The 26892-nt window shown below is 40.5% G+C and overlaps 3 protein-coding genes across 3 annotated transcripts; 2 read left to right on the forward strand and 1 right to left on the reverse strand.

Annotated features, from left to right (window-relative positions):
• The first annotated feature begins 19424 nt into the window (after positions 1-19424).
• LOC123888898 (F-box protein CPR1-like) lies at positions 19425-21251 on the forward strand. Its single transcript, XM_045938061.1, has one exon. The coding sequence runs from the start codon at positions 19589-19591 to the stop codon at positions 20798-20800; it is 1212 nt and encodes a 403-aa protein (XP_045794017.1). The 5' UTR covers positions 19425-19588; the 3' UTR covers positions 20801-21251.
• Positions 21252-21835: 584 nt separating this feature from the next.
• On the reverse strand, positions 21836-23515 carry LOC123892062 (glycosyltransferase family 92 protein RCOM_0530710-like). The gene has a single exon (XM_045941910.1). The coding sequence runs from the start codon at positions 23513-23515 to the stop codon at positions 21836-21838; it is 1680 nt and encodes a 559-aa protein (XP_045797866.1).
• A 1646-nt stretch (positions 23516-25161) lies between these two features.
• Positions 25162-26148, forward strand: LOC123892063 (F-box/kelch-repeat protein At3g23880-like). Its single transcript, XM_045941911.1, has one exon. It carries the CDS (start codon positions 25162-25164, stop codon positions 26146-26148), a length of 987 nt encoding a protein of 328 aa, XP_045797867.1.
• The last annotated feature ends 744 nt before the right edge of the window (positions 26149-26892 follow it).

A 26892-nucleotide genomic window follows, 5' to 3' on the forward strand; every position in this document is an offset into this window, starting at 1 on the left:
ATTGTAACAAATCAAATCAAATGCTCCACTTTCGTTCTTTTCTCTAACTAATATACTAAAAGAGATAAAGTATTTCCAACCCACCTCACGTTATCAAAACCCAACCACATATAAATCACCCTCCAAATATTTTACCCATAATGACAAATGAAAAACACATGCTTGCAATTTTCTAAACCAAATAAACATAAAACACATGGAAGATCATTAAGATTAATTGTAATGATATATTTGAATGCAAGATCAGCTCGAGTAGGAAGCTTTTCAATCAGCAAGCGGCAACCAAAAATCTCACTTTTGATGGTATGTCAAAATTGTTTTTTTTTTTTATTATTTTTTTTTTATAATTTATAAACTATTTTCATAAACTATCGAGAAGATCAGATCCGACTATAATAGGGGGACAAGAGGTGCAACGATCTTAGGTCTACTATTTTTGGGGGCCCATGATTTTTTATAACTATCTCTATTATAAAAAAAGTCAATTATACGAGTAATCGGATACGCTTGCTTGCTTATGTGTGTAAAAAAAAAAACGCTTGTGAGGAAAATAAGAGAAAATAGAAAACATAACTTTTGAGGAATTAAGAGTGTTACAACTTACTTTGCCAACTGAAGCGAAGTGTTTGTGACTACAACATCGGCGGGAATAAGGTTTTCAAAATTGAAGTTAATTAAGACCTACTTAAGATCTTCAATGTCACAAGAGAGATTGAACAATTTGACAACTTTGTCAATTGAGAAGAATATATTGGAGAACATTAATGTTAATGTGATTATAAATGATTTTGCATTTAAAAATGTTCGAAGAAACCGTTTCTTATGTTTTTTTTATAAAAGTAATTTGTTTTAATATTTTCTAAAACTATTATTATGTATTAATGCGTATTATGTAAATGAAATAAGTTTTTTTTATTTTTATGTTTGACCTAAGACCCGTAAAATGTTAAGCTTTAAAAAAAAGACCCATAAAATGTTAGGAACGAGGCTGCCGAACATCTTGCCAAAATTAGTTGAACATATAGACAGTCTCCAAATATGTCATAACCGTGCTACATGTACTGATAACTAAATTTCAGTCAATTCAACCAAACTTTTGAATCATTTAGTTAGAAATTTGATGTTTGATAAATTATCAAAAATCAATGATAATGTTGGAACAAGGTTGATTCAACAACTATCTAGTGATAAGTTTGATGCTGGCTAGAAGAAGACAAATAGAATTTCTATAATTATGCAGTGATTAGACTCTTAAGTGTGAATCATCATGTAGAAGTTGAAACCAATGCTCAGACAATATGGCATAAACTGAAAAATTTGTATGAATGCAAGAACGTGCAAACTAAAAACCATTTTGATGGCTCATGATTAGTTTGTTAGGATATCGATGCTATAAATAAAGATATTGATGAATGTAGTGATCAATGAAATAAAATGAGAAATTAGTTTTTAGTTTTTAGCAACCTGCATACACTAATTTTCGTGTCAGGTAACAGTGCCACATTTTCAGAGTTGAATTCAAACGCACGACCTCTTATTAAACTGAAAGAGACCTGAACCATTTCATCAAGTGTTTTCGGGGGGGCACATATATTTACATCTAGAAATTCGTTGATGCGATAGTGAGTAGAGGAGTTAAACATGGTACTTAACTCTCTTGTTCGCATAGCATAGATGCGTTGGTGATGAGTATGACGACGGAGTTTATGACTTTGAGGAGACCAATTGCTCTTGCAGCATTATTTTGGCCTTCTATGTTCCCTTCCTTCATCAGCTTCAAAAGTGGTCCCACGCCTCCTTCCCCGATGATTATTTTTCCGTAATGGTCACTTTGAAGTGCCAGTGACACAAGGCAAGCGGCAGCCTCTGAACGATCTTCCTGCGAGCCAATACAAAGGCTGGCAATCAGCTCCCAAACTAAGGCAACAATGGGGTCAATGAGAGCAATGGAAGGAATGATGAGATGCTGGCAATCATGTTCTTTGTTGGGGGAGGAGATACGTAGGAGCCAAGAAACATCACCTATGGAGTTTTCAAGTTCGGAGGATGTTTTGCGAAAAGCAGCAATGGAAATGACTGTGAAGACGCGTTTCTTGATGGTGTTTGGGCGGCACCTAAGGATCAAAGAAAGGGCCTCATTGAGTACATCTTCGGTTTGCTCAATTATTAGCTGCATCGGACGCTGAAGGTAGAGTTCAGAAGTCACGGTGGCTGCTTTTCGAAGAAGAGCAGAAAGGTTCTTTGTTTTGGATTTGATTTCCCCGCATTCTTGTTTGAACGGAATTGGTTCCTCCGGTGTGTCAGTTACTCGATCTGCCAGCTCAATCAACTTTGCCAGTTTCTGCTTCAAATTGCCAGCCATTGATGATGGATAGTTTGTTCGAGGGAATAACAAATTATGATAATAGATTCATGAGATGAAACGCGCTTTTTAGCTTAAGAGATGACTGAAATAGATTTGATTTACCATGTCAATTGTGCTTTATGGCTGTAAGGAAAGGAGTATGTCCTTTTCATTCCCTCTATTTTTTTTCCATAGTAATTACTGTAATTTACTATCAATTTGTCACTAAATTTATTCAATTTTTTTTTCTCAATTTAGTCCTTAGCATATTTTTAACATATTTTTAGTCCCCAAATTAAAATGACTTGACGAGAAATCCATGTTCAAAGTTCAAACAACAAATTCAGGCACCAAAATTTTTAATCTTCTTATTTTCATATTTATTGCAATTTTGGTCGTAACTCATGTTTTTTGCGGTAATTCATGTTGGTCATCACGACGGGCAGTCGAGGGATCATTCATGTTGGGTTCAAGAACAACTCTACAAGTGAGTTGAACACCATACTTTAACCCAAAACCTTAAGGTGCTAGGTTTATGAGTCTTCTCACTTATAAAATGTTCAACCTCAACTTTTCTAAGCAACGCGTGACTTAACGCCAGAACAATTCAAACGATATAAAGTTGCCATTTGAGTTGGAGTTCAAAGTCAAAATTATTTCAAGAAGTAAAATTCTACAAAAAAAATCTAATTTTCAAAATTGTCTTCCTTCTACACTAGAAAACAAATTTGTATTGACTTTCCATTGCGTTTAGGATCAATTCTAGCCAACTTCTTCATTTCTCTTTCCCACATACATGCATCAACTTTCCCCATCCCACTGGACCCCGGTCACCATGTCATTAGTGTGACATTTCTCAGAAACAAGTGTACCATGGTTGCCTTCACATTGGCCCACCATTGAAGACTCTCACATAATTAATTAGTTTTGTTCTTATAAACAGGTTCAGCTTAGTTCTTATATTAACAATATAATTGTTTGAATATCTGCCACAACTTGACTACATGCTTTTCTTTATCATTCTTGTATATATAGTAGCATTCTTGACTTCCATAGAATGACTACTCTATGTTGGCCATATATTGAGTTTGAAAATTCTAAGGGATGGAAAAATGTATCTTTGAGTATAGTAGCGTTGCTTAAGATCTTGGAGTGTGTTCATTTCAAGGTCTCAGTTTCGACTTTTTTCGATGTTAATTTCAGTAAACTAGCCATAACAGAGTAAAACAACTATGGTTTTAAACAGGACCGCCACAAATAAGTGGTAGAATTTGTCCCTCCGATTTAGTCGATCTTTAGATCGAATACGAAATTTTAAAAAGAAATATTTTTAAAAAATTTAAAAGGAATACGCCCCAATATTATAGCATTAAAATTCAACAAATATAAAAATCAATTCTTTAATGGTACGAAACTGATGCAATCTTGATTGAATGATATGATCTAATCCCCTCATACTCAAGCTTCTCTCTACTACCTTCACATTCAAAAAAGATGTCCCACTCTTCCTCCGCAATCTCCAAACATAAAGGACAATCCACCGGACATTGGCATAGTGATTTCTTAAGCGCACTCGAGAAGGTAAGACATCTTTGCATAACTGCCACAACAAATCGTTGTATAAATATATTTTCATTCTCAACTTTTTATTATTTGAAAATTCATTTTTCTACTAAAAATGGTAATAGCCATTTTTTGACTATTTTTTAGAGGTCCATATTAAACACACTTAATATAATATGCAATTTTTTGGTAATTCAATTTATATATTATAGGCATAGTGGCCCACCCAAACTTTTTAGTCTAACTCCGCCACTAATCACAGGAAGAACATAACTGTTCGAGAACATGCCGGTGGAAAAATAAGGAAATTAATGAACATAAAGAAGAGAAGATGCCTTAGAAAGAAGACCAAGTCATTCATTATTCAGAAAGCAAACACCATGATCTTAAGTACTAAAAAGTACACATCATTGGAAAAGTTTTAAATTCCATCCAGTACAAGAACCATAAGCCGCACTTAGGATTTAATCAAACAATTGACTCACTAAAACCTAAATTCAGAAACTACAAACCCTTATGTTTCGAGTCTGATAGGACCACAATATACGGAACAGCTCTTCTTAAAGAGTTTTAAGCTTGAAGACCTCTAATTAACTCCCCTGTTCGCATAGCATAGATGCACTAGTGATGAGTATAACGACGGAGTTGATGACTTTGAGCAGACCAATTGCTCTTGCAGCATTGTTTTGGCCTTCTATGTTCCCTTCCTTCATCAGCATCAAAAGTGGTCCCACGCCTCCTTCCTCGATGATCATTTTTCCGTAATGGTCACTTTGATGTGTCAGTGACGCAAGGCAAGCAGCAGCCTCCGAACGGTCCTCCAGCGAGCCAATACAGAGGCTTGCAATCAGCTCCCAAACTAAGGCAATGATGGAGTCACCGAAAGCAATGGAAGGAAGGATGAGATGATGGCATCCGTGTTCTTTGTCGGGGGAGGAGATATATAGGAGCCAAGAAACATCACTGATTGAGTTTTCAATTTTAGAGGATGTTTTGCGGAAAATTCCAGCAGGGATGATGGTCAAGAGCTTGTGGATGTTTTTTGGATGGCATCTGAGGACCAACAAAAGGGTCTTGTTGAGTACATGTTCAGTTTGCTCAATAATCGGCTGCATTGGACGCTGAAGGTAGAGTTCGGAACTCACCATCACTGCTTGCCGGAGAAGAGTGGAGAGCTTATTCGTTTTGGGTTTGAGCTCCCTGCATTTTTGTTTTAACGGAATTGGCTCATCTGCTGTGTTAGTTATATTGTCTGCTAGTTTGATCAACTTTGTCAATTTTTGCTTCAGATTGTCACCCATTGATGATGAATAATTGATCAATGGAATAACAAATTATGATAATAGATGAGCTTAGGAGATGACTGGCATCAGGTAAAGTTTCTCAAGTCAAACGTGATTTCTTGTTAGAAATGAATTAAAAGGCCACAATGGACTAACCAAAGATGTCCTATTCTTTCCTTCTGACTTTTCCATGCTTATCTTTTCTCTTTACTTTAAGGCTCGATCCATCCAATGATTTTGATTTAGTCCGGATAAACACTCCGGTACATATTTTATTTAGATATTTATCAGTACAGCTGTCGAGCTGGATAATTTTGATAAATTTACAAATAGTGTTTAATATAGAAAAATGAAAAATTAATAAAAATTATTTGTGAATCTATCAGAAACCTCAGCGGATGTACCGATATATATATAAATAAAATGTGTTGGGTCAACATATCTAACCATCAACTAAGACGAGTCTGAGTTGACTTTAGGGTTATCCAACTAATTTGTACTTCTATTAATTTATTTATTTATTTTCAAATGTTAATTAGAAGTTTGTTAAAATAATATGGCAATGTTACTAATTATCAATAGTTCGAGTTAGATGAGAAAAATTGGTGTTTAGAAAAGACAAATAGTGGTGTTTAAATACAAAATGTTGTTGATTTAGCTAGGAGGTAGGAGAATTTCTTTAGTAATTTATTATTTTAGCTAGATTTAATTTTATTATATTTTAGGTAGATTTCTTATTTTTATATTTTATATTGTGTAGTAATCTTAATTAACCGCAATCGAATTTTGGTAGTAAGAGTCATTTATATTCTCTCAGTGTTTACATTCACATGGCTAGCTCAGCTTCACCAAAAAGTGTGAAGTGTGAAGTTAGATATTAGTAAATTGTTAGATTTTTTTTTTTGAATAGCAAACAGTTTATTAACCAACAATCAAGGCACGAATAATGCTAGCAACACACTCTTTAACAAACACACTCCAACACACTCTCTTTTATTGGTTGAAATTCACATGGGTCCCATAAAAAATGTGGACCCATATAATTTTTAGTGGACCCATTCGATGTTAGAGTGTGTTTGTTAAAGGGTGTGTTGCTAGCACTCCTCATCAAGGCACAAGAAGGGCCAAGAGAGGGGAAGGAAAAATAAATTCAAGTATTAGATGTGGTCATCTAATTCTAACAAGAGACCAAACACCACCCCCACCTAAACAGAGAGGAAAAAACATCCATCCCAAAAAGCTATAACTTCAAAACACCTACACCTTAAGGATCATCAACTATTTATACAAATGCCCGGCTCCAAGCACCATTCATAGAAGAGGCAAGGGGAAATCTCCAAACTCCATTTCCACGAAGTAACTTTCGCCTCCTCTATAATTTCACAAGGCTTCACCTCAAGATTATTAAAAACCATATTGTTCCTTGCTCTCCAAATAGCCCAAAGGACCGAGTGCCACACCAACCGAAAACCTTGCCTAGTTTTCTTCGTCGAGGCCGCTTTTTCAAAACACGCGAAAAGTTGGAAAAGATTTGGGGGCATCACAATCACCACTCCTAACCACTTAAAAATCACGTACCACACCGAATGAGTCACTTTACAACGAAGGAATAAATGACTCGACGATTCCGGAGAAACATTGCACCAAACACAATTACCTCCCAAAATATTTTGAATAATTCCCCTCAAAAGAAGATTATCTTTTGTCGGGAACCGGTCGTGTAAATTTTTAGATATTAGTAAATTGTTGATCGAGAGACTTACCAAAAAAAAAGTTGTTGACAGAGATAGAAAGTGTGAAGTGAAAGGTGGAAAATGATAAAATACAAGAATTCTTTGTAAGAAAGGGGTATATATAAGTCTCAACGTCGAGCTACAATTATCGAAAAGAGGACATAAGACGGGATCTCGCCATTGTTGACGGTAGAGATTATGACCTTCAGTGCAATAATTGATATCGAAGGATAAGATTTCAATGTCAAGTTTATGACCTACAATCTCAACTGATATATGCATTTAAGGCTGATGATCTGGTCTAAATCATATTCTATAGGTTCGTTTTCTGCCCTTGACATGCAACATACCATAAGATTTTTAGGAACAATTTTTCACCTATTTGAGTCCTACAAGACTCGAGAAATTAGGTCTTACAAGACCGAGAAATTAGTATATGTATTTATGTATAGAGGATACTCGGTTTAAAAAAAAAACATGTTTTATATTTTAGTTAGAGTTTTCAACTATCCTACAAAACTTTAAAATAACTTTCAAATGGCAAGAGAACACCGATGAGAACTATGTGGACCGAACATTTGGCAATGAAGGAGTCTACAAGTGTTGTCCAAGAACATGATCACAATAATGGATTCAACTATATTTATAATGATAAAATTCTTATTATTTTTTTAGTTTCTCAAGAGTATATGATCAGCATAAAATAATTTTACACTAATATTCAATAAAAAAGCCTCATTGTTTATTTTTTTTGACTTAAAAAAACTCTCATTGTTCTATATCATATAATTAGCATTAAAATATTATAATTACACAAAAATGTGGTGATAGAGAAAACTAATGAATTTTTATTAAAAGTTTGTGTAAAATATTTTACTCTAACGGTGTAGATTTTATTTTTTTATGAGATAATAATGACGAAATTCTCGTTATTATTATTATTATTATTATTATTATTATTATTATTATTATTATTATTGATCTTAACTGTTGATCAGAACAGGAAGGAGGCCAGCTGGAAGTCCGTTGAGCAGGTGGTAGGAAGCAATCCGAGCAGATGATCCACGGAGGGGGGGGTTGTACCTGCAGGTGCTCCGATGCCAAAGTCAGACAAGGAATATAGAGAGCAAAGAGGTACTTAGAGAGAGGTTAGAGAGAGAGAGTAATTGCAATAATGAATAGTGTCTACCTTGCTCTCCCAAGAGGGAGAGTATTTATAGCCCCCAGCTCTGGGCCAAAGGTCCTCTTAGTGGGCTGGACTAGCCAAGGCCCATTAAGAGGGACTGCCAAGATATCACCCTTAGATGGTGGGTAGAGTAGTAATTTTACCCTATCTTGGTGGAGAGGTTGTGCCATGCTGACATGGAGGTGATTGGGCAAGCCATGTGGACTTTGTGAGGGTCTAGGTGGACTAGCATTAGTCTAGTCCAGAACAGGAGCCCCCCAAGTCGTTGCTCCTAGGCATAGGAGTGATGACTTTAGATGTGTGCCCAAGTGCAGAAGGAAATCTCCTTGCAACCTCTCTTGAACAAAAGTGGACGAGGAAGTTGCTCGTCAAAGCCTTGCTCGTAGCAAGTATCTGCAATGTTTTGCTCGAATCGATTTTTCGAGGGTGTTTAATACCCTGCTCGTGATTATGGTTACGAGGAAGTATGTGTTGCTCGTATCTCCTGCGGGGAGATATTGCACAAGATGGAACAGCTGCTCGTTGCTATCGCGAAGAGATACCAACGAGAAGTTTTGTTGCTCGCAATGATGACGAGGAGATGATTTTTCAAGAAAGCATTGTTGCTCGTTGCTATGACGAGGAAGTTATCAACGAGGGGTTTTATTGCTCGTTACTATGACGAGGAGGTTAGTAACGAGGAGGTTTTGTTACTGGGAATGCGAAAGGGCGCATTTACTGCTTTGATTTTTACGAGGGAGTGTAAGGACCATTGGATCAAAGCGTCTCTTCACTCCCCTGGCTTGATCTATATAACAGAGGAGAGTGAACTTCATTTTTACTTTTCACTCTCTCTCTTCAATTGTGAATCTCTCTGAAGTTTCAACCTACTAGTCAAATCGTTCTTCAGATCTTCTTCATATTCAAGGTAATTCTTTCAAATTTTGCTCTTTAGATCCATTTTTTGTCATTTCTGCCCAGTTTTGGGCGTTTTTTCATGAAGATTGTATGAATTTATGAACATTAGGATGAATGTGCCGGGCACCGTATGAACTTGGTACCGGGGAGATTTCCTCCCCTTTGAAACTCTAGGTTAGATAACTAGTGACGGGGAGCCTATCTCCCCGTTTCAAACTTTAGATAGTTTATTTTAAGATCCGGGGAGCCTATCTCCCCGTTTGAAACTTTTAGATAGTTTGTTTGGGTGACGGGGAGCCTACCTCCCCGTTTGAAACTTTTAGATAGTTTGTTTAGGTGACGGGGAGCCTACCTCCCCGTTTGAAACTTTAGATAGTTTAACTTCGTGACGGGGAGCCTATCTCCCCCCTTTTTGACTTAGCGATTTTTGCATGAAATGTGTTGTTTAAACTTCATGCCGGGGAGCTTATCTCCCCGTCTTTCACCTGGACTACCCTCCTCGGTTTGATTTTGTTTGCCATTTGAAAAGGGCTTTGGTCGGGGACAGCGTCCTCGTCCTATCCTGCGCCCTTTCACTTGATTTGCGGTGAAAGGGTGGATTTGATCATCGAATTCACTTTGTTTTTGCTGCATTTCAGGTTGTAAAATGTCAGAATCCGAGGAGGTTGTGGAAAGCCAAGGTGCGGAGAAGTATACATTGGTCGACTGCATAACCGATCCTGCGCTGGATTGGGTTGCTCCAGAACCCCGGGGGATAGCCTCGGCGCTTACTTCCCAGGACCCAAGATTACATATGATCGTCGAGCAGCAGAGAGCAGACGGGCTTCAGAATTGGTCGACCCGTATACCCGGGGAGGGTGAACGGGTGTGCTCGTCCTTTGCCGGGCACGACTTTGCTATGTACGAGTTTGTTTTTAAGGAGATGGGGCTCAGGCTGCCGTTCAGCCCCTTTGCGGCCAGCGTGCTTAAAGCCTTGCAGGTGGCTCCGTCGCAGCTGCATCCGAATTCATGGTCTTTTATCATGGGGTTCGAGCACCTCTGCACGTATAGGAGTGTTCGTCCCACTCTTCCTCTTTTCTTTAGAATTTTCAAGATTCAACGTAAGCCGACGAGGGAGGTTGGGCGTGCCCCTCGTCAGAATTGGGTTTCCTTAAAGCATCACGAGGATGTCAAATTGTTTAAAATGTTTGTGGATTCTATCAAGGACTTCAAGGAGAGGTATTTCATCATCCGGCCAGAGTCTCCAGCTGCTCGGGAGAGTTTGTTGGGACTGGAAGAAGATAGGGACGAGCAGGGTGTTGTTCGTAAAGATGACAACGGGCAAGTTATCTTCCGAGCAGTTCCTAAGTTCCCCCTTAGTTGGTCGTATGATCACTTCCGGAAGGAACCTAAGGAGTATACTACCGGGGACGCAGACTTGTCTCCCGAGGAGATGGCTGCCTTTGAAAATTTGAAGGCCTTTGTGGCCGGTTTTACTCCGGGCATCTGGACGACTCGTAAGGGAGTCACACTAAGGGACGAGCATGGGAAGGCGAAGGTCTCTCCCCGCTTTATAAATACTAGGAACCTCCTCAAGTGTAAGAATGCCGGGGAGGTTAGGCTGTGCTTGGGTATTGCTTCTTTTCTATTTTTAACTTAGAAAAATTTCTGCTATTGTTGTGTGTATTCCTCGTGCTTTACTAACGTGTTCGTCATTTATTTGCAGACGAAATGGAAACCATTGCCGAGCGCATGCTGAAGGCCAAGCAGGATGAGAAGGCGAGCAGGTCTGGCCGAGGAAAAAAGAAGATTGTTGCCAGAGCTTCCCAAGAAGTGAGGCCGGGGACCCCTTCCGTGCAGGTGATTGGGACCTCGGGTGTTGGTTCGGGCACCCCTACCTCAGCTCCCCGGCCTCCTCCAGCGAAGAGGACAAGAGAAGAAGATTCCCCGGTTGAAGATGCGGGCATGGGAGGATGCAGAAATTTTCCAGTTCCTCGGTGCTTTACCGTGGATAGATTTTTTGAGAAGTATCCTCCGGAGGTCTTTGAAACTGAACGGGCTGCTATTCTTGACCAGGAACCAGAGGTTCGCCGGCAGCAGCATGCTCGTGACATGGCTGCTATGGTGCGAATGGTCTCGAGCAGCCTTGTCCTTGGTGACGAGCGGGAAACGTTAGTCAAGCAGCTGGATACTGCCCGGACCAAGCACGAGCGGGCCAAAGGTCGGATCAACCAGCTCGAACTTGTTGTGGATGACCTCAGGGAGAAGCAAAAACATTGGGGTGACCAGCTGGACGAGCACCGTAAAAGGGGAGAGGATTTGGATGCTGCTCGGGCTGAAATTGAAAGGCTTAATGCTGTCATGGCTCCGGGCGAGAACGAGCATAAGGCTGCCGAGGGGTTGACCACCCGAGCAGACTTGGTCAAGGTGATTGCTCAGCTGTCCCATGACTTTGTAGAGGGTACTGAGTACGCCTTCGAGAATGCCGTGCAGCAAATCAAGTGTCTCAATCCTGATGTGGAGCTGGTGACCCGAGGAATGCATGTGAACGGGCAGGTCCAGGATGGCCAGATTGTTATCCCTGCTGGCCTGGCCGACTCTGACGAAGAGGAGGATGATGCTGAAGCGGTGTTCGAGGAGGGTCATGAAGACGGGCAGGATGACGTGAATGAGCAGGAAGATAGGTGCGAGGAGTAGATGTCCCCGGCCTTCTATTGTAATTTATTTTGTCCTTTTGAATTTTGGGGCCTTTGAGCCATGGTTTGTAATATTGGAACAAGTGGGCTTTTGTCCCCGTTTTTTATTTTTATGACAATTCCGGGCAGGTGCCCGTTTTATTATCTATGCTTGTTTATAACTGCTCGTCTATATCTGCTCGCATGTATGTTTACATTTTCTTCTCGCGTATATGTTTCCTCCTTTTTTAACTTAGAAAATTTTATCAAACTTTCAAAATTCCAACCGGGGAGCCTCCCCGTCTTTTTAACTTAGAAAATTTTGAGGAAATTTCGTTGTTTTAAAATTCCAACCGGGGAGCCTCCCCGTCTTTTTAACTTAGAAAATTTTGAGGAAATTTCGTTGTTTAAAATTCCAACCGGGGAGCCTCCCCGTCTTTTTAACTTAGAAAATTTTGAGGAAATTTCGTTGTTTAAAATTCCAACCGGGGAGCCTCCCCGTCTTTTTAACTTAGAAAATTTTGAAGAAATTTCGTTGTTTGAAATTCCAACCGGGGAGGTCTGGTCCCTACCTTTAACTTAGCCAAATTTTATGCTAATTTCTTGCTCAAAATCTGAGCCGGGGAGTTTGTCCCCATTTTTAACTTAACGAAATTTCGTCGTTTAAACTTCGTGCCGGGGAGCTTATCTCCCCGTTATTGAGGTGCTCGTCTGGGCATGCTGGTATGATCATTCGAGCAAGTTGGTGTGCTAAGTTTTGCCTGTTTTGTATACTTATCATATTTTTGCATGTATGAATGCTGCGCTCGTTGTTATTTTGCCGGGGGGTTTCCCCTGCTTGATACTGAGCATGTTTTATTGAGGGTAGTCTCCTCTGTTTTGACTTAAACAGTTTGGGGAACTGTATAAGCACTTAGAGTTGTTTCTAAGTTACGCGAATACAAGCACGCTAATGTACCCTTCTTCGCAACCTGAACCTCCCATCGCGAGCTGGGTGCTAGGTCGTGGCACGGGGACGATGGGCTCGTTTCGAGAGTTATCCTCGTCTAGCAGGAGTTCTATTTCCCTTTTGGTGAATTAGTTCCCCTGCTATGGTTTTTAGATGGGCACGTGTGCCATGGTGCCCTCCGTTGTTTAAGGTGCTCGATTCGTTGTGTTCTGAAGTGCAAGCAGCCTTTTAGTGTGGCAATAACTTAGCTGTAATATTGTTTCAATTTCTGGGCATTCCAAGGTCGAAGAAGTTTCTTTCCTCGGAGGTCCTCGAGATAGTATGCACCATTTTCTGTTTTGTCAATGACGCGGTATGGTCCTTCCCAATTGGGTGCAAGTTTGCCCTCCTGGGAGTCTGCATTGCGTCTTAGGACGAGGCTGCCCACCTCGAATTCTCTTTTGATGACTTTGGTGTCATGACGGGCAGCTATTTTCTGCTTCAGGGTGGCCTCCTTTAAAGAAGCTCCTGTTCGAATTTCTTCGACGAGGTCAAGCTCCTCTCGAAGTGCTTCGTCATTTTGCTCCTCGTCAAGAGGCTGCTCAGTCCGACGAGATGGTTCCCCAATCTCTACGGGGATAACTGCCTCCGTTCCATATACCATTCGGAAGGGGGTTTCTCCGGTTGTGGAGTGTGGGGTTGTTCGATAGGCCCAGAGTACATTGTCAAGCTCTTCGACCCATTTCTTTTTGTTTTGGTCGAGTCTTCTTCGTAACCCTCTCAGGATTACTCTGTTGGCTGCTTCAGCTTGCCCGTTGGTTTGGGGGTGCTCGACCGATGTGAAGTGCTGCTTGGTGCCCAGGGCAACAAGGAATGCTTGAAAATCTTTGTCTGTAAACTGTGTTCCGTTGTCTGTGACTACCACCTGTGGTATTCCGAATCTAGCTAGCACATTTCTTTTGAAGAAGCGCAGGACTCTGAGTGATGTGATGTCGGAGAGGGGTTCGGCTTCCACCCACTTTGTGAAGTAGTCCACTGCTACTATTAGGTAGCGATTTTGATAAAGTCCTTTGGTAAAAGGACCAAGTAAGTCCATGCCCCACCATGCGAAGGGCCAGGGGGAAGACAAAGATTTTAGTTCTCGAGGGGGAGCTAAGTGCATATCCCCATGCCTTTGGCATTTGTCACATTTTTTTACGTGGTCTTTGGCGTCCTGTTGCATAGTAGGCCAATAGTACCCTGCTCGTAGAGCTTTCCTGGCAAGTGACCTTCCTCCCAGGTGTTGGGCGTTAATGCCCTCATGGACTTCGCGCAGTATGTAATCCGCTGTGTCCTCGTCTACACATTTTAGGAGAGGAATGGAAAATCCTCTCCTGTATAATTTTCCATCAAGGATGACATAGGAGCAGGCTCTTCGTCTGACTATAGCTGCTTGTTTCTGGTCGTCAGGGAGAGTTCCGTGCTCGAGGAAGTTGTATACTGGAGTCATCCAGCAGTCTTTGTCGCCAATGACGTTTATGTCCACAACCTTGCTTGGTTTTTCTATGCTTGGACGAGGGAGTATCTCTTGGATGACAGATTTGTTTCCGCCCTTCCTTTTTGTGCTCGCCAGCTTGGACAGGATATCTGCCCTTTTGTTATGCTCGCGGGGAACATGTAATATTTCAACAGAGTTGAACTTGGTGATCTTTTCCTTTACTAGCACTAGGTATTCAGAGAGGTTATCATTCTTGGTCTGATACTCTCCTAGCACCTGTGAGGCGACCAGTTGCGAATCTGTGTAGATTTTTATCTCCTTGGCTTGCAAGTCCTCGGCCAAACGTAGTCCAGCGAGGAATGCTTCATACTCTGCTTGGTTGTTTGAAGTTGGGAAGGATAGTGCTAGGGAGACCTCGATTAGTAAGCCATTCTCATTTTCAAGAATGATGCCTGCCCCTGCTCCTGTAGCGCTTGATGCTCCGTCTACAAAGATTGTCCATTTATCTGCTCCGTCCACTGCAGGGGAGGAGCTCGTCATCTCTGCGACGAAGTCAGCTAGGACTTGGGCTTTTAGAGCTTTCCTGCTCTCGTAACGAATGTCGAATTCTGAGAGCTCGAGGGACCATTTGAGCATCCTGCCCGCCATATCTGGTCGGCCAAGCAAAGACTTGATTGGTTGGTCTGTTCGGACCACAATTGTATGGGCCAAGAAATAATGTCTTAGTCTCCTTGCAGCATAAACTAGTGCAAGGGCTATTTTTTCTATTTGCTGGTACCTTAGTTCAGGACCCTGTAAGGCTTTGCTTGTAAAGTATACTGGTTTCTGCCCTTCGTTTGTCTCACGAATAAGAGCTGCACTTACAGCCTCTGAGGCGACGGAAAGGTACAGGTATAATACCTCCTCGTCACTTGGTCGTGAGAGGACAGGTGGCTCTGATAAGGCCTTTTTCAGATGTTGGAGAGCTTGCTCGCATTCATCTGTCCATTCGAAGACTGCCTCTTTCTTTAGTAGTTTGAAAAAGGGGAGTGCATGTTGTGCTGATTTGGATACAAATCTGGAAAGCGATGTTAGCATTCCATTAAGAGTTTGTATGGACCTCTTATCGCTCGGAGTGGGGAGCTCGGCAAAAGCTCTGCACTTGTCAGGGTTGGCTTCAATTCCTCGCTCGGTTAGGTAAAATCCCAGGAATTTACCTGCTCGGACCCCGAAGGTGCACTTCTCTGGGTTGAATCTCATGTTGTATCTCCTGGCCTGCTCGAATACCTTTCGAAGGTGCACGACATGGTCGAGTTCCTCGGGGGATTTTACGATCATGTCGTCCATGTATACCTCGAGCATGTCTCCTATTTGTCCTCGGAAGACTTTGTTCATCATTCGCTGGTATGTAGCTCCTGCATTTTTGAGACCGAAGGGCATTACGTTGTAGTAATAGTTGCCCGACTCGGTCATGAAAGCTGTTTTTTCTCTATCTGCTACTGCCATTGGAATTTGGTTATAACCTGAATAAGCATCCATAAAAGACAATAATTTAAAGCCAGAAGAATTATCAACAAGTCTATCAATGCAAGGTAAGGGATAAGAGTCTTTAGGGCAAGCCCTGTTAAGATCGGTATAGTCGCAACACATCCTCCACTTTCCATTAGATTTTTTGACGAGTACAACGTTGGACAGCCAGGTTGTATACCTGGCCTCCGAAATAAAATTTGCCTCTAGGAGGTCTTTTACACATTTTTCTGCAGCCTCCGATTTCTCAGGAGACTGCCTACGCCTACGTTGTACAATGGGAAGTGCAGTGGGATCAATAGTCAGCTGGTGACATGCTATGTTGGGGTCCAAGCCGGGCATCTCAGAAGCGTGCCAGGCGAACAGATCAGCATTTTCCTTCAAGCAGGCTTCAAGTTGCTTCCTAGCAAGTTCGGGGAGCCCAGTCCCAATCTTCACTGCCCTGTTCGGGTCTTCTCCGAAGGGCATCAGCTCGAACTCGCCGTCTGGAACTGGACGACGGTGCTCTTGGCTTGCCTCGTCGTCTTCCTTCTTCTCCTTGCGGAGCTTCTTCTCATCTTTGTTTTCCTGTTTGGAAAAGCGGCTGTCGAGGTCAATGGAGCTGATTTCTGGCAAGGGCAGGGAAGTTGTTGCCTTGGACTTCTTGGACTCGGGGAGCTGCCCGATATACTCATTTCCTTTGGAGGATGCATTGAAGACTCTCCTTGCAGCTTCAATGTCTCCATGCAGTGTTGCAACTTGGCCTTTATGAGTATAATACTTCATCTTGAGGTGGGCGGTTGAAGGGACAGCCATTAAATCAGCAATAGCTGTTCGGCCCAGGATGCACTGGTAGAGAGAAGGGCAGTCTACTACCAGGAATTTCACTTTGATAGTTTTTGCAGTTTCTTCAGAGCCAACAGTGACTAGCAGGTCCACATAGCCCCATGGCTTAGTTGTTGCTCCATTAAATCCGGAGAGATCAGATCCAAAATAAGGAGTGAGGTAGGTTTCATCTAGTTGCAGAGTTTTGAAAAGTTGGGAATACATGATATCACAGGAGCTTCCTTGGTCGACCAGTACCCTGCGGACGTCCATATTTGCCATGTCCACTCTGATGAGCAGGGGTATCTGGGAGTTTGCAGTTCCACCGGGCAGCTCTTCCATGTAGAAGGCTAAGGGCTTTGATTGCCCTTTCGGTTTATCTAGAGTTGCGCTCAGGTTGGAGGAGCCATCTATCAATTCTTCAAATTTTCTCTTGATGGACCCCACAGTCTGTTTGTCAAAACCTCCACCAGAGATAACCATAGCGTGAGCAAGTGCGTCCCATTTGCTCAGCGTGGGGGCAACATAGGTGTCGTCCAAGTAGTCAGGGACGAAGAAGTCTTCAGTTCTGGAGATGGCGAGGGCAACTGGCTTGTGCCCGGATCGTTCTGGTGCAGCTTCTTCAGTGTTGCTGGTCTCGGCAGCTTCTGCCCGGGGAGCATTGCTCCTCTTCACGTATTGTTTCATTTGCCCGTTTCTAATCAATATCTCAATGGCGTCTTTTAGTTGGATGCAATCGTCAGTCAGATGGCCGTAACCTTTGTGATACTTGCAGTACCTGCTCTTGTCTTGGCCAGGCTTTGTGGGTTGTTGTCTTGGAAATTTAATTCCTGCTTTAGTGAACTCAGCTGAGTTGCACTCTTTCCAAATTTCTTCCTGGGATTTGCTAAGGGGAGTATAGTTGCTGAACGTGCTAGGAGGTCCACGGGGTTCCCTAGGCCTTTCGCCTCTTCGTCTTCCTCCTCCTCGGCTGGACTGTTCAGCATTTGAACGAGGAGCAGGTTGACTGTTTCCTGCTCGCCCATAACGGGCAGCATCTGCAGCTTGTTGCTCTTCATATTGGATATAGGGTTGAGATTTGAGGAGGAGGTCGCCAAAGGTGCGCGGTTTTTCGATTCCAACGGCTTTAGCAAAGTCGGAGTTTGGCCTAAGGCCCCTTTGGAGCAAGTATTTCTTCATATCATCGGTTGTTTCTACCTGGACGGCTTCTTTGTTGAACCTCTCTATGAAGCTGCGGAGAGATTCGTTATCAGCTTGGAAGATGGCGTCCAGGACTGCTTCGGTCTTGGGTTGCTTGCGGGAAGCAGTGAAGTGCCTGCGGAATTGGTCGGACAGATCCATCCATGAGGTTATGGAGCGAGGAGCTAGGCTGTGGTACCAAGCCATAGCTCCCTTTCTCAGAGTAGTTGGAAATATTCTGCATCTAATTGCTCCACTGACCCTCAAGAAGTTCAGGGTAGCATTAACTGATGCGATGTGTTCATCTGGGTCAGAAAGTCCATCGTAAGCTGGGAGAGGAGGAGGTCGCTCACATCCCTTTGGAACGGGTGCTTGAAGTATGTCGTGAGATAAAGGGCAGCGGGGATCATCCTCGTCACTCTCATGTGAGTTTAGGGGAGGTGAGCCCTCACGATCAGGAGTTGGGCTCCTGGAGAATTGGTCGGTGTGGTGGCTGCGGCTAGCTGGCTGCCCTTGTTTGGTCATCAAGCTGAGTCCCTGGGGAGAATGACGACGAGGAGGTGTTCGGTCCACAATTTTTCCTTTCTTCATATTCGGAGAAGATATACCCTCGCGGGGAGGGGAGACATGGTCTCTTTTTCTGCCAGGTTGCTCGATCCTCTCAAGGGCAGGTCGTCGTTGTCTGACAGTTTCCTGACGAGGAGGGGATGGAGAAGTAGGAGCTCTCCTCGGGGGAGAGTTATTCCTTGAGAATCGCTGGTTCCTTTCCAAGCGATCAAGTCTCATATTCTGCTCGTCCATTCGGCGATTCTGGCCCTGGAGAGCTTCGGTGGTTTGCTTTAGGGCAGCTATGAGTGCTGCTAGTTCAGCATTGGTAACTGAAGCAGTGGACAAGTCGGTTTCTGCTGATCTGCCCTGCTCGGACTGAGGGCGTTTCCCTGCCTGCTTCTCAGTCAAGACGACCAGGTCGCCGTCCTCAGAAGTCCAGGAAGTTTCCTGCCCGTCTCTAGGGTCAGACTCGGGGAGGGCCTGGAGGTCAGTGATGAGAACAGGAGGCAGACGGGGAGAAGAAGGAGGAGCAGCGTCCTCAACGTCATTGCTGAAATGAGATGCACTGGCCATGATGAAAAAGTGATTGATTGGTTTTGTTCTTTGGTTTACTTGCTCGAAACAAAGAAGGGGAGAACTCAGGTCCCCACAGTCGGCGCCACTGATCTTAACTGTTGATCAGAACAGGAAGGAGGCCAGCTGGAAGTCCGTTGAGCAGGTGGTAGGAAGCAATCCGAGCAGATGATCCACGGAGGGGGGGGTTGTACCTGCAGGTGCTCCGATGCCAAAGTCAGACAAGGAATATAGAGAGCAAAGAGGTACTTAGAGAGAGGTTAGAGAGAGAGAGTAATTGCAATAATGAATAGTGTCTACCTTGCTCTCCCAAGAGGGAGAGTATTTATAGCCCCCAGCTCTGGGCCAAAGGTCCTCTTAGTGGGCTGGACTAGCCAAGGCCCATTAAGAGGGACTGCCAAGATATCACCCTTAGATGGTGGGTAGAGTAGTAATTTTACCCTATCTTGGTGGAGAGGTTGTGCCATGCTGACATGGAGGTGATTGGGCAAGCCATGTGGACTTTGTGAGGGTCTAGGTGGACTAGCATTAGTCTAGTCCAGAACAATTATTATTATTATTATTATTATTATAATAAGATAACATGCATGTCTGTGTCAAATTTTGTTTTATCATATGACATGAATCATGATTGATAATTTTTTATTTTGGTACATTATGACTGATAATTTTATTACATATTTAAATTAAAAAAATCAAGACTTTGTATTTATCACCAAATTTGACCCGCAAATTCGATTCCATTATTAAACAACAAAAACAAAAAGCCAACACCGAATTTCTTATCATCTTTGTCGTCATTTCATTGAACGATTCCATTTTCCATACATTAAAAATACAAAACTTCTCTTCACTATTCAATTTCAAAATTTCCCCAAAAAAAAAAAAAGAAAAATATCAATCAGAAAAATCATGAATCGTTTGCCACAAGATTTAGTATCCAAAATCCTCACAAAATTACCAGTAAAAGAGTTATCAAAATGCAAATCAATTTGCAAATCATGGTTAGATCTCATAACTAATCCTTATTTTATCACTAATTACTATATTATCTACAACATTAAACAAGAACATCTTTTTGTTATTCGTAGACCATTCCTTTGTGGTCTCAAAACATATATTTCAATTCTTTCATGGAATTTAAACGTTCGGTCCGGTTCTGATTACCTTGCATCTCAGCTTTTAAACCCACCTTATGAATATAATTCAGATCATAAATATTGGACTGAAATTATGGGTCCTTGTAATGGTATTTACTTTCTTGAAGGTAACCCTAATGTTCTTATGAACCCTTCTTTGAGAGAGTTTATGGTTTTATGTCAATCTCATTTTACACTTCCTAATGGTTTTTATTCTTTTACTGAATATTATGGTTTTGGTTATGATTCTAAAAGTGATGATTATAAAGTTGTTGTACTTAAGGATCTTTGGTTGAAGGAAAATGATGAAAGAGAAAATGGGTATTGGAATTGTGAGTTATATAGTTTTAATTCGAATTCTTGGAGGAAAATTGATGTTGAAAAGTTGCCTCTTCCGTTTGATATTTATGGTTCTTCGCGAATTTATACTTTCGTGAAGAATTGTTATCATTGGTGGGGTTTTGTTGATAGTAATATAGGAGATGTTGTTTTAGCATTCAACATGGTCGATGAAATGTTTAGGAAGATAAAAGTACCGAAAATTGAGTATTTGAATCGTTCAAGTGAATTTGAATGTGAGTGTTTTAAAACTTTGGTGCCTTTTGATGAATGTGATACTATTGGTGTTATTGTTTATCCTGTTAGAGGCTTAGAGAAATGGTTCGATGTTTGGGTTATGAAGGATTACTGGGATGAAGGGTCTTGGATTAAGTTGTATAGTGTTGGACCTGTGCCGGTGATTTATAAGCTTGTCGGGTTTTATGGGAGTAATCGGTTTCTTTGGAAAGATAGTAACGAGAGGTTGGTTTTGTATGAAGGTGAGAATGATAATATAAGGTATCTTCAGGTTTATGGAAAGTATGATTCTATAAGAGCTGCTAGATACATGGAAAGTCTTGTTTCACTTCAAAGAGGAAATGAAAGTAGTCGTCGATGTTTTTCATGTAGTTTGGTTCCGGATCCTCTACTGAATCCGGGGGAGTAATTTTCTTTTCTTTTATTCATGTAGTTTGGTTCCAGACCCTGTGATAAACCGTGATTATGTTGAAGCGCAAGGTGCAGCTTTTGCTGAAATCATTGTGGCATACGCTTATTACACTATATTTACGTTTCTGCGGCTGTAATGTGATTGCAATTGAGGATGTACCAACTATATTTTACCACAATTCTCTGCAATATCAAAGCTTTGTTACTGTGATGTTAAATATTTGAGGTATGTAGATAAGAGCTTTGTTATTAGGTAGTTTCCGCCAAAATGACGTTGTAATTGGGCGAGGGGGCATTATGATGTATTAGATTATAATGTTAGTTTTCTTCTTGAAATATTGAACTCAGCTGGTTAAACAAGTTGAATGTGTAATGATATATACCTTTCAATTTTACACTTTCACCACGAGAACAGTTGAAACAGAACAAAATAATACAGCTTTCTGCTATGCTTCGAGCTCATTCATTTGTATAATCTTAATGTCTCAGCACTCCTATTAGAGTTTTTTCATGTATGATAACTAATCTTTTCTATGCTTTTCAATAGTACAAAAATGGTTTCTATTTTTGCTAACAGTGCAAAAGTGTATGTGTGCAGTCCACTATGAAGTTGTTACTATTTTACCAAAAGGGATTGAGTTGTGTAACATTCTGAAAACTTTTCAACCTCTGATATAAACATCTTATTGATATTGATTTAAAAATATGACACTGATTATCATAAAGATTTAGTTGGATTTGTTTTATAAATAGAAGATTGGTATCCTTGATGCAGATAGATATTTACATAAACAACTTCCTTCTTAGTGATTCTATGCTTAATTATGTACCAATATTTTGGTGCTTTCAAAACTCAAATACCCTGTAAACTTGTAATATGTATAACAAGAAAACAATACAGAAACACTAATTTAAGTGCCATTTTGAGTTCAAACGATAACACTAAATCCACTAATTTACAATTAATTACATTATTTACAAAATAAAGTAATGTTCATGAAAGTAAATATTGTACAATGAAAGAGCTATCACATCATAAAATCCCTTTTTCTTTTCGTTTTCGTCTCCTTTTAATATGACGCTCAAACTCTGGTTGCCATGGAAGAAGGTGCGTCCGCCGATCCATAAAATTCCTCATAACCCAATTTCTCAACCCCATATCTTTAACTTCACAAAACCGGCTTGACCAATCAGCTGGTTCGACCGGTTTGGTCCCTAAACCGGGCACCCTATCTTTAGATCCCACATTCTGTTGTAATTTCCAGTCTGCCACATAAGTTGCAACCCTCCTATAAAACTTTTGTTTGAACACTTTCCATACTTGATATTTATAATGGTTAATGACCATCACTCTTTTTTCCACATCGGTAGCCACAAATGGTGTTCTTAGATGAAAATGGTGTACCACATTAATCAGTGTTTGATTTAGTGCATCAGGTCTCACAATACTCTTATGTCTCTCACGTGCCGCTAATCGACACGTGTACCCCATCATCACTCCTTCGCGTGGTACTTCCTTTAGGCCCGAAGGCCCAAAACTGTAACACGGTGTTCTTATTTCAGCCACATTGTTTTCGGGCCGCGAATAGTGCTGAATCACATGTTTCAATCCTCCTTTTATCTTTATATTGTAGAATTCATCCACGTCAATAAACGCAACCCACTCGCATGAGGCTCGGGCTCGTACCGCACAATGAGCGAACCCCGCCTCTTGGGTTTTTACCCAGGCCCATAGGTGCCACGTGATGTTGTACCCTGCATTTTGCAAGAATGTAATCACATTTTCTATGTCGTCGTCGCTGTTGTTGTCATAAATGAACCAACGTTCCACTCCGATTCTTGCGTGGTACATGACCCATTCTCTAATGAACCGTGCTTGGTTTCGGAGCATTGTGCATAAGCACAACTCGTGTAATTTTGGCTTTGGTTGTTTTTGCGTTGAGAGAAACCCGGGCCTTGCTATGGAGGGAAATATTTTCTTACCTTCAACTTGAATAGAGACCTTGAGATAGGCTTGGGTATGGGCCTGGGCTTGGGCTAAAATACTAGTAGGTGTTTTACATCTTATTATCTCTTGAGCAACTGATAGAACATCAGATTTGAAGAAGAACTTGGTCCTTGTGAAATCCCAACCGTATACACATTGAAATCTAGACGATTCTCCAAGTTTCTCAGGTCGAAGATTTAGGCCTTTAACAAATACAATGGTGGTGTTGTCGCGATCAAAGAGGGCTTCGTAAATTAGTGGGTCCCAATTGTGCATTGACGAGTTTTTTATTTGAAGGGGATCGTTGGAATTTATCCTGAGTGACACAGTCTCGCCACGTGGAGGGAGTGGACAACGGACAATTTGTTCATGGAGCCTAACTGAGTGAATTTGAATTGGTTGTTGAGGGGGCCGAGGCTCCAAGTAAGCCGAGAAGTAAACACATTGAAGGTCATTTTTGGTATGATAGGGAAAAGATGACGGGTAGTTTAAGAAAATCAAAACCTGGTCCGGAAGCATAACTGATTCTCGAATTGTGACTTGGGCTGGCGCTCGAGTTTGCCATTTCAAAACTGATTTTGGGAAGTGAAAATGGGGGACGTCGAAGAGATGGAACGAGGATATAACCAGGGACGTAACAATAACGGAAGATAAAACAACGACGAGGGTGAACCAAAAGAACGTGCTCCATGAAACGCTGCCACCGTGTTTCCTATGATCTTTCATGGGAGAATCCCAAAATGAGAGATAAATTATAATAGTAATGTTCTTTGGATTGCTTCATGTCATATATATATTCAGTTTTTTGATTGAATAAGTTTGTAAAATTTGATCAATTAATTTCTTTCTGCAAAGAGGAATGTGAAAGAAAGAACCCAAGGGAAAGAGAGTGAGTTCCGGGGATTGAATGGAAGAGATGAGAAAGAGAAAGCATATAAATAAATGTCTAAATTATATGCCTTATTGTTTTGTCTTTGCTTTGCACCGTACATTCAAACCATGCATATGCACTTACCCAAATATGCAAATAAAACCCAAAAATGTGTTTTGGTAATGATTGATATATATAAAATTGAATGTGGGTTACATAAAAAAAATTGGAGTTGTATATAAAAAAAAATGAACGTGCATTTCATAAATAAAAAAGTGTGTTGATTTCATAAATAAACGTGTATATTTTTAAAAATGGAGTACACATCAAATGGATAATGATATTAATGATCCAAGGCAGTAATACAATATTTTCTCTTGTCAATATTTTGGTCCCTGGGAAGTTCCATCTTTGGTTTGCAAGAGTTCTTTACACAATTGAGGTCAAGGTTTTAAATTGCGGACCGCATCACCTGATGCGGCCGCAATATTGCGGATGCGGTAGGCACTGCAACGGCATCGGACCGCAATTGCGGTGTGAACTCAAATCACACGTGATGCCGCAACGCAACCGCAACGCAACAGCATTTCACCGCAACACAACGGAGTTTTGACTGCAACGGCCGCAACGGTTCAATCCAATATTCCTTTTCGTAAAAATTCAGAGAATCTCACCTTTATTTTTTCCTTTATGTCCTTTCATTTTAGAGTTTCTGTCTTCTTATGTCTCGATGACTTAAAAATGAATTAAAATTTATATAGAATTATAAGTAAAAGATATATAAGGAATTACAATAATTATAGTATTTTTTCTGTGTTTGTGCGGATAAAAAATTATTTCACGTCGCAACGGCCGCAATTGCATCGCAGTGTCCGCATTAGCCGCAATCGCAATACCTGCAACCGCAACCGCAATTTAAAACCTTGATTGAGGTTATGGCATAAAACCATTTGTGGAATTGTGGTGGTTAGTTTTTTGGTGGTTATAAGTTCTATTGTATAATTCTATTTCAAATGAACTTTTGTTCTCAAATCATTGCCTACCATCAGCTACATCTATGCTTCTTGTATAAGCTAGCCTATATTTTATAATTATAAAGTGTCTTTAAATTTCTGGGATATTATTTCTCTTAACAAAATATTTGTGTTTTTTGTGGGTTGTAAATTGGATATCATTAATGTAAAGATTAATTCTTTAAATTGTAAGACTCAAATAGATAGAAAAATTTTAAATTGTGTCCAATATTTTTCTTGATTATTGCATTATACAACATTTATTTTCTAATAAATTAACCACCTTTTATTTTTATTTTTTATCTTTAACCTTTGTTCCATATTTTGAAAATAAGGTAATATCATTTTAAATTTCAATACTTGTAGGGTCAGTTTGATGTTCAGAAAAAGAAACATAATATGATTAGTGTATCATGTCTTGTTTCAATTTAGCTCAAAAGTTCACTAGGTCAGTCTACCAAGCCTGTTATAAGCCTAAATTTGTTAAAATGCACCTTAATCAATCTTCACAAAACTCAAACTTCTGTGCTATCTCTAATTACAATAAGATTTCCAAGCAGAAGGATGATTACAGTTTCATAAGCTTCTCCATCAACCTTCCCAGTGATCCTTACTATCGTTTGATTGACAAGGACTGTCATGAAATTGTTGGTTCCTGCAATGGATTGGTCTGCTTGCTTGGTTATTCTCTTACCGAAGAGGACAACGATGAGCACAAGGAGAAGTGGCTCCGTATATGGAACCCCGCCACCAGGACAATATCTGATAAATTAGAGTATTTTATTTTTAGTGATGACAAGTATTATTTTTGTAAGTTTCTGTTTGGTTATGACAATACAACTGACACTTATAAGGTTGTGGCGTTACATATGAGTAATGACTCGACAACAGAGGTGCAAATTCTTAGTTTTGGGGAAAATATTTGGAGAAATATTGGAAGTTTTACCGGCATGTCTCTTCAGTCCTTCTATTTTAAGTATGGATGGCATGGCGGTGTACATTTGAATTGCACTGTTAATTGGTTGGCATATATATATATTATGGATGTTGATGACTTTCGGTTGGGGATTATTTCGCTCGACATGGGTACAGAGACACACACAAATTTACTGCACCCACCAGTTTTTCTTGAAGTGAGTTTACTACAAAAAGGTGTTTGTGTGTTGATGAACTCCCTTTGTTTTTATCATGATTTGAAGGGAACCTATTTAGTTATATGGAAGATGACAAAATTTGGTGACGAAAAGTCTTGGACTCAATTCTTTAAATTTAGATATCAAATTCTTCAGATAAACTTTAGATGTGGTAATCTTTTTGAGTATGGTGATACACTGGTTTTCACAGAGTACCTAGAAGACCAAGCAATTCTCTATAATTGGAGAAATAATAGAGTAGTGAAACAAAAAAGTGTCGACGAAAAGATACATTGGTTCTCTGTAATGAATTATGTTGAAAGCTTGGTTTCAACTTGTTGAAAGTAAGTTCTTCCTCTAGCAATGTACTTGTTTGCTTTTAAGTTAATTCACATGGTTAGTTTTGATTATGTGATTATTTCTTTTAATTCAAAGCCTGATATAGATATATATACTGAATCAATGTTTCTGGTTCTGGTTACTCTGGATGGTTTGTGGTGGATTCTAGCTTCTGGGAATTCTTTTATGGTACTTTTGTGGTGTATCTCTTTTTTCGTATTTTGTTTTTATTGGTACACCTGTTTTGTAACGACACTTCAAGAAAAACTGTGTCTCGCCACGGCCATTTTTGCCATTACCCACGACCTCTCCTTGGGTATATGAGATTTACCCACGGCTTACCCACGACACTTTGCCTCGTTGGTAATTCATTACCGAGAAAAATACCGTGGGTAAGGTTACCCACGCAATTACCATGAGTATCCCATGGAAAGTGTGGCTCCCTTACACGCGACGCTACCCACGACATTGTCAGGAGGAATGTTAACTTACTCCAATATCATCCAACATAAGAACCAATTCCAAACAAACTAAACAATAACTAAATTCAAAACTAATCAAATTGAGTCATCAAAAGATCATTTCCTCAAACTAAAATGTAGTGTTAACAAAAATTGACACTATTGCAAGTGTCAAAATAAACAGATAAGAAACTAGTAGTTTGGACAAAAGATGTAGCCATTAGTTTAAGCTTAATCAGTCATAGTAACAACACACACTAAATACCAATTTTCCTCATTGTCATCA

The sequence above is a fragment of the Trifolium pratense genome, linkage group LG6, assembly GCF_020283565.1.
Source record: "Trifolium pratense cultivar HEN17-A07 linkage group LG6, ARS_RC_1.1, whole genome shotgun sequence".
Taxonomy (NCBI): domain Eukaryota; kingdom Viridiplantae; phylum Streptophyta; class Magnoliopsida; order Fabales; family Fabaceae; genus Trifolium; species Trifolium pratense.

Excerpts from the sequence above, each read along its gene's own strand:
- LOC123892063 (XM_045941911.1), top strand. The coding sequence starts at position 25,162 with ATGCACCTTAATCAATCTTCACAAAACTCAAACTTCTGTGCTATCTCT.
- LOC123892062 (XM_045941910.1), bottom strand. The coding sequence starts at position 23,515 with ATGAAAGATCATAGGAAACACGGTGGCAGCGTTTCATGGAGCACGTTC.
- LOC123888898 (XM_045938061.1), top strand. The coding sequence starts at position 19,589 with ATGAATCGTTTGCCACAAGATTTAGTATCCAAAATCCTCACAAAATTA.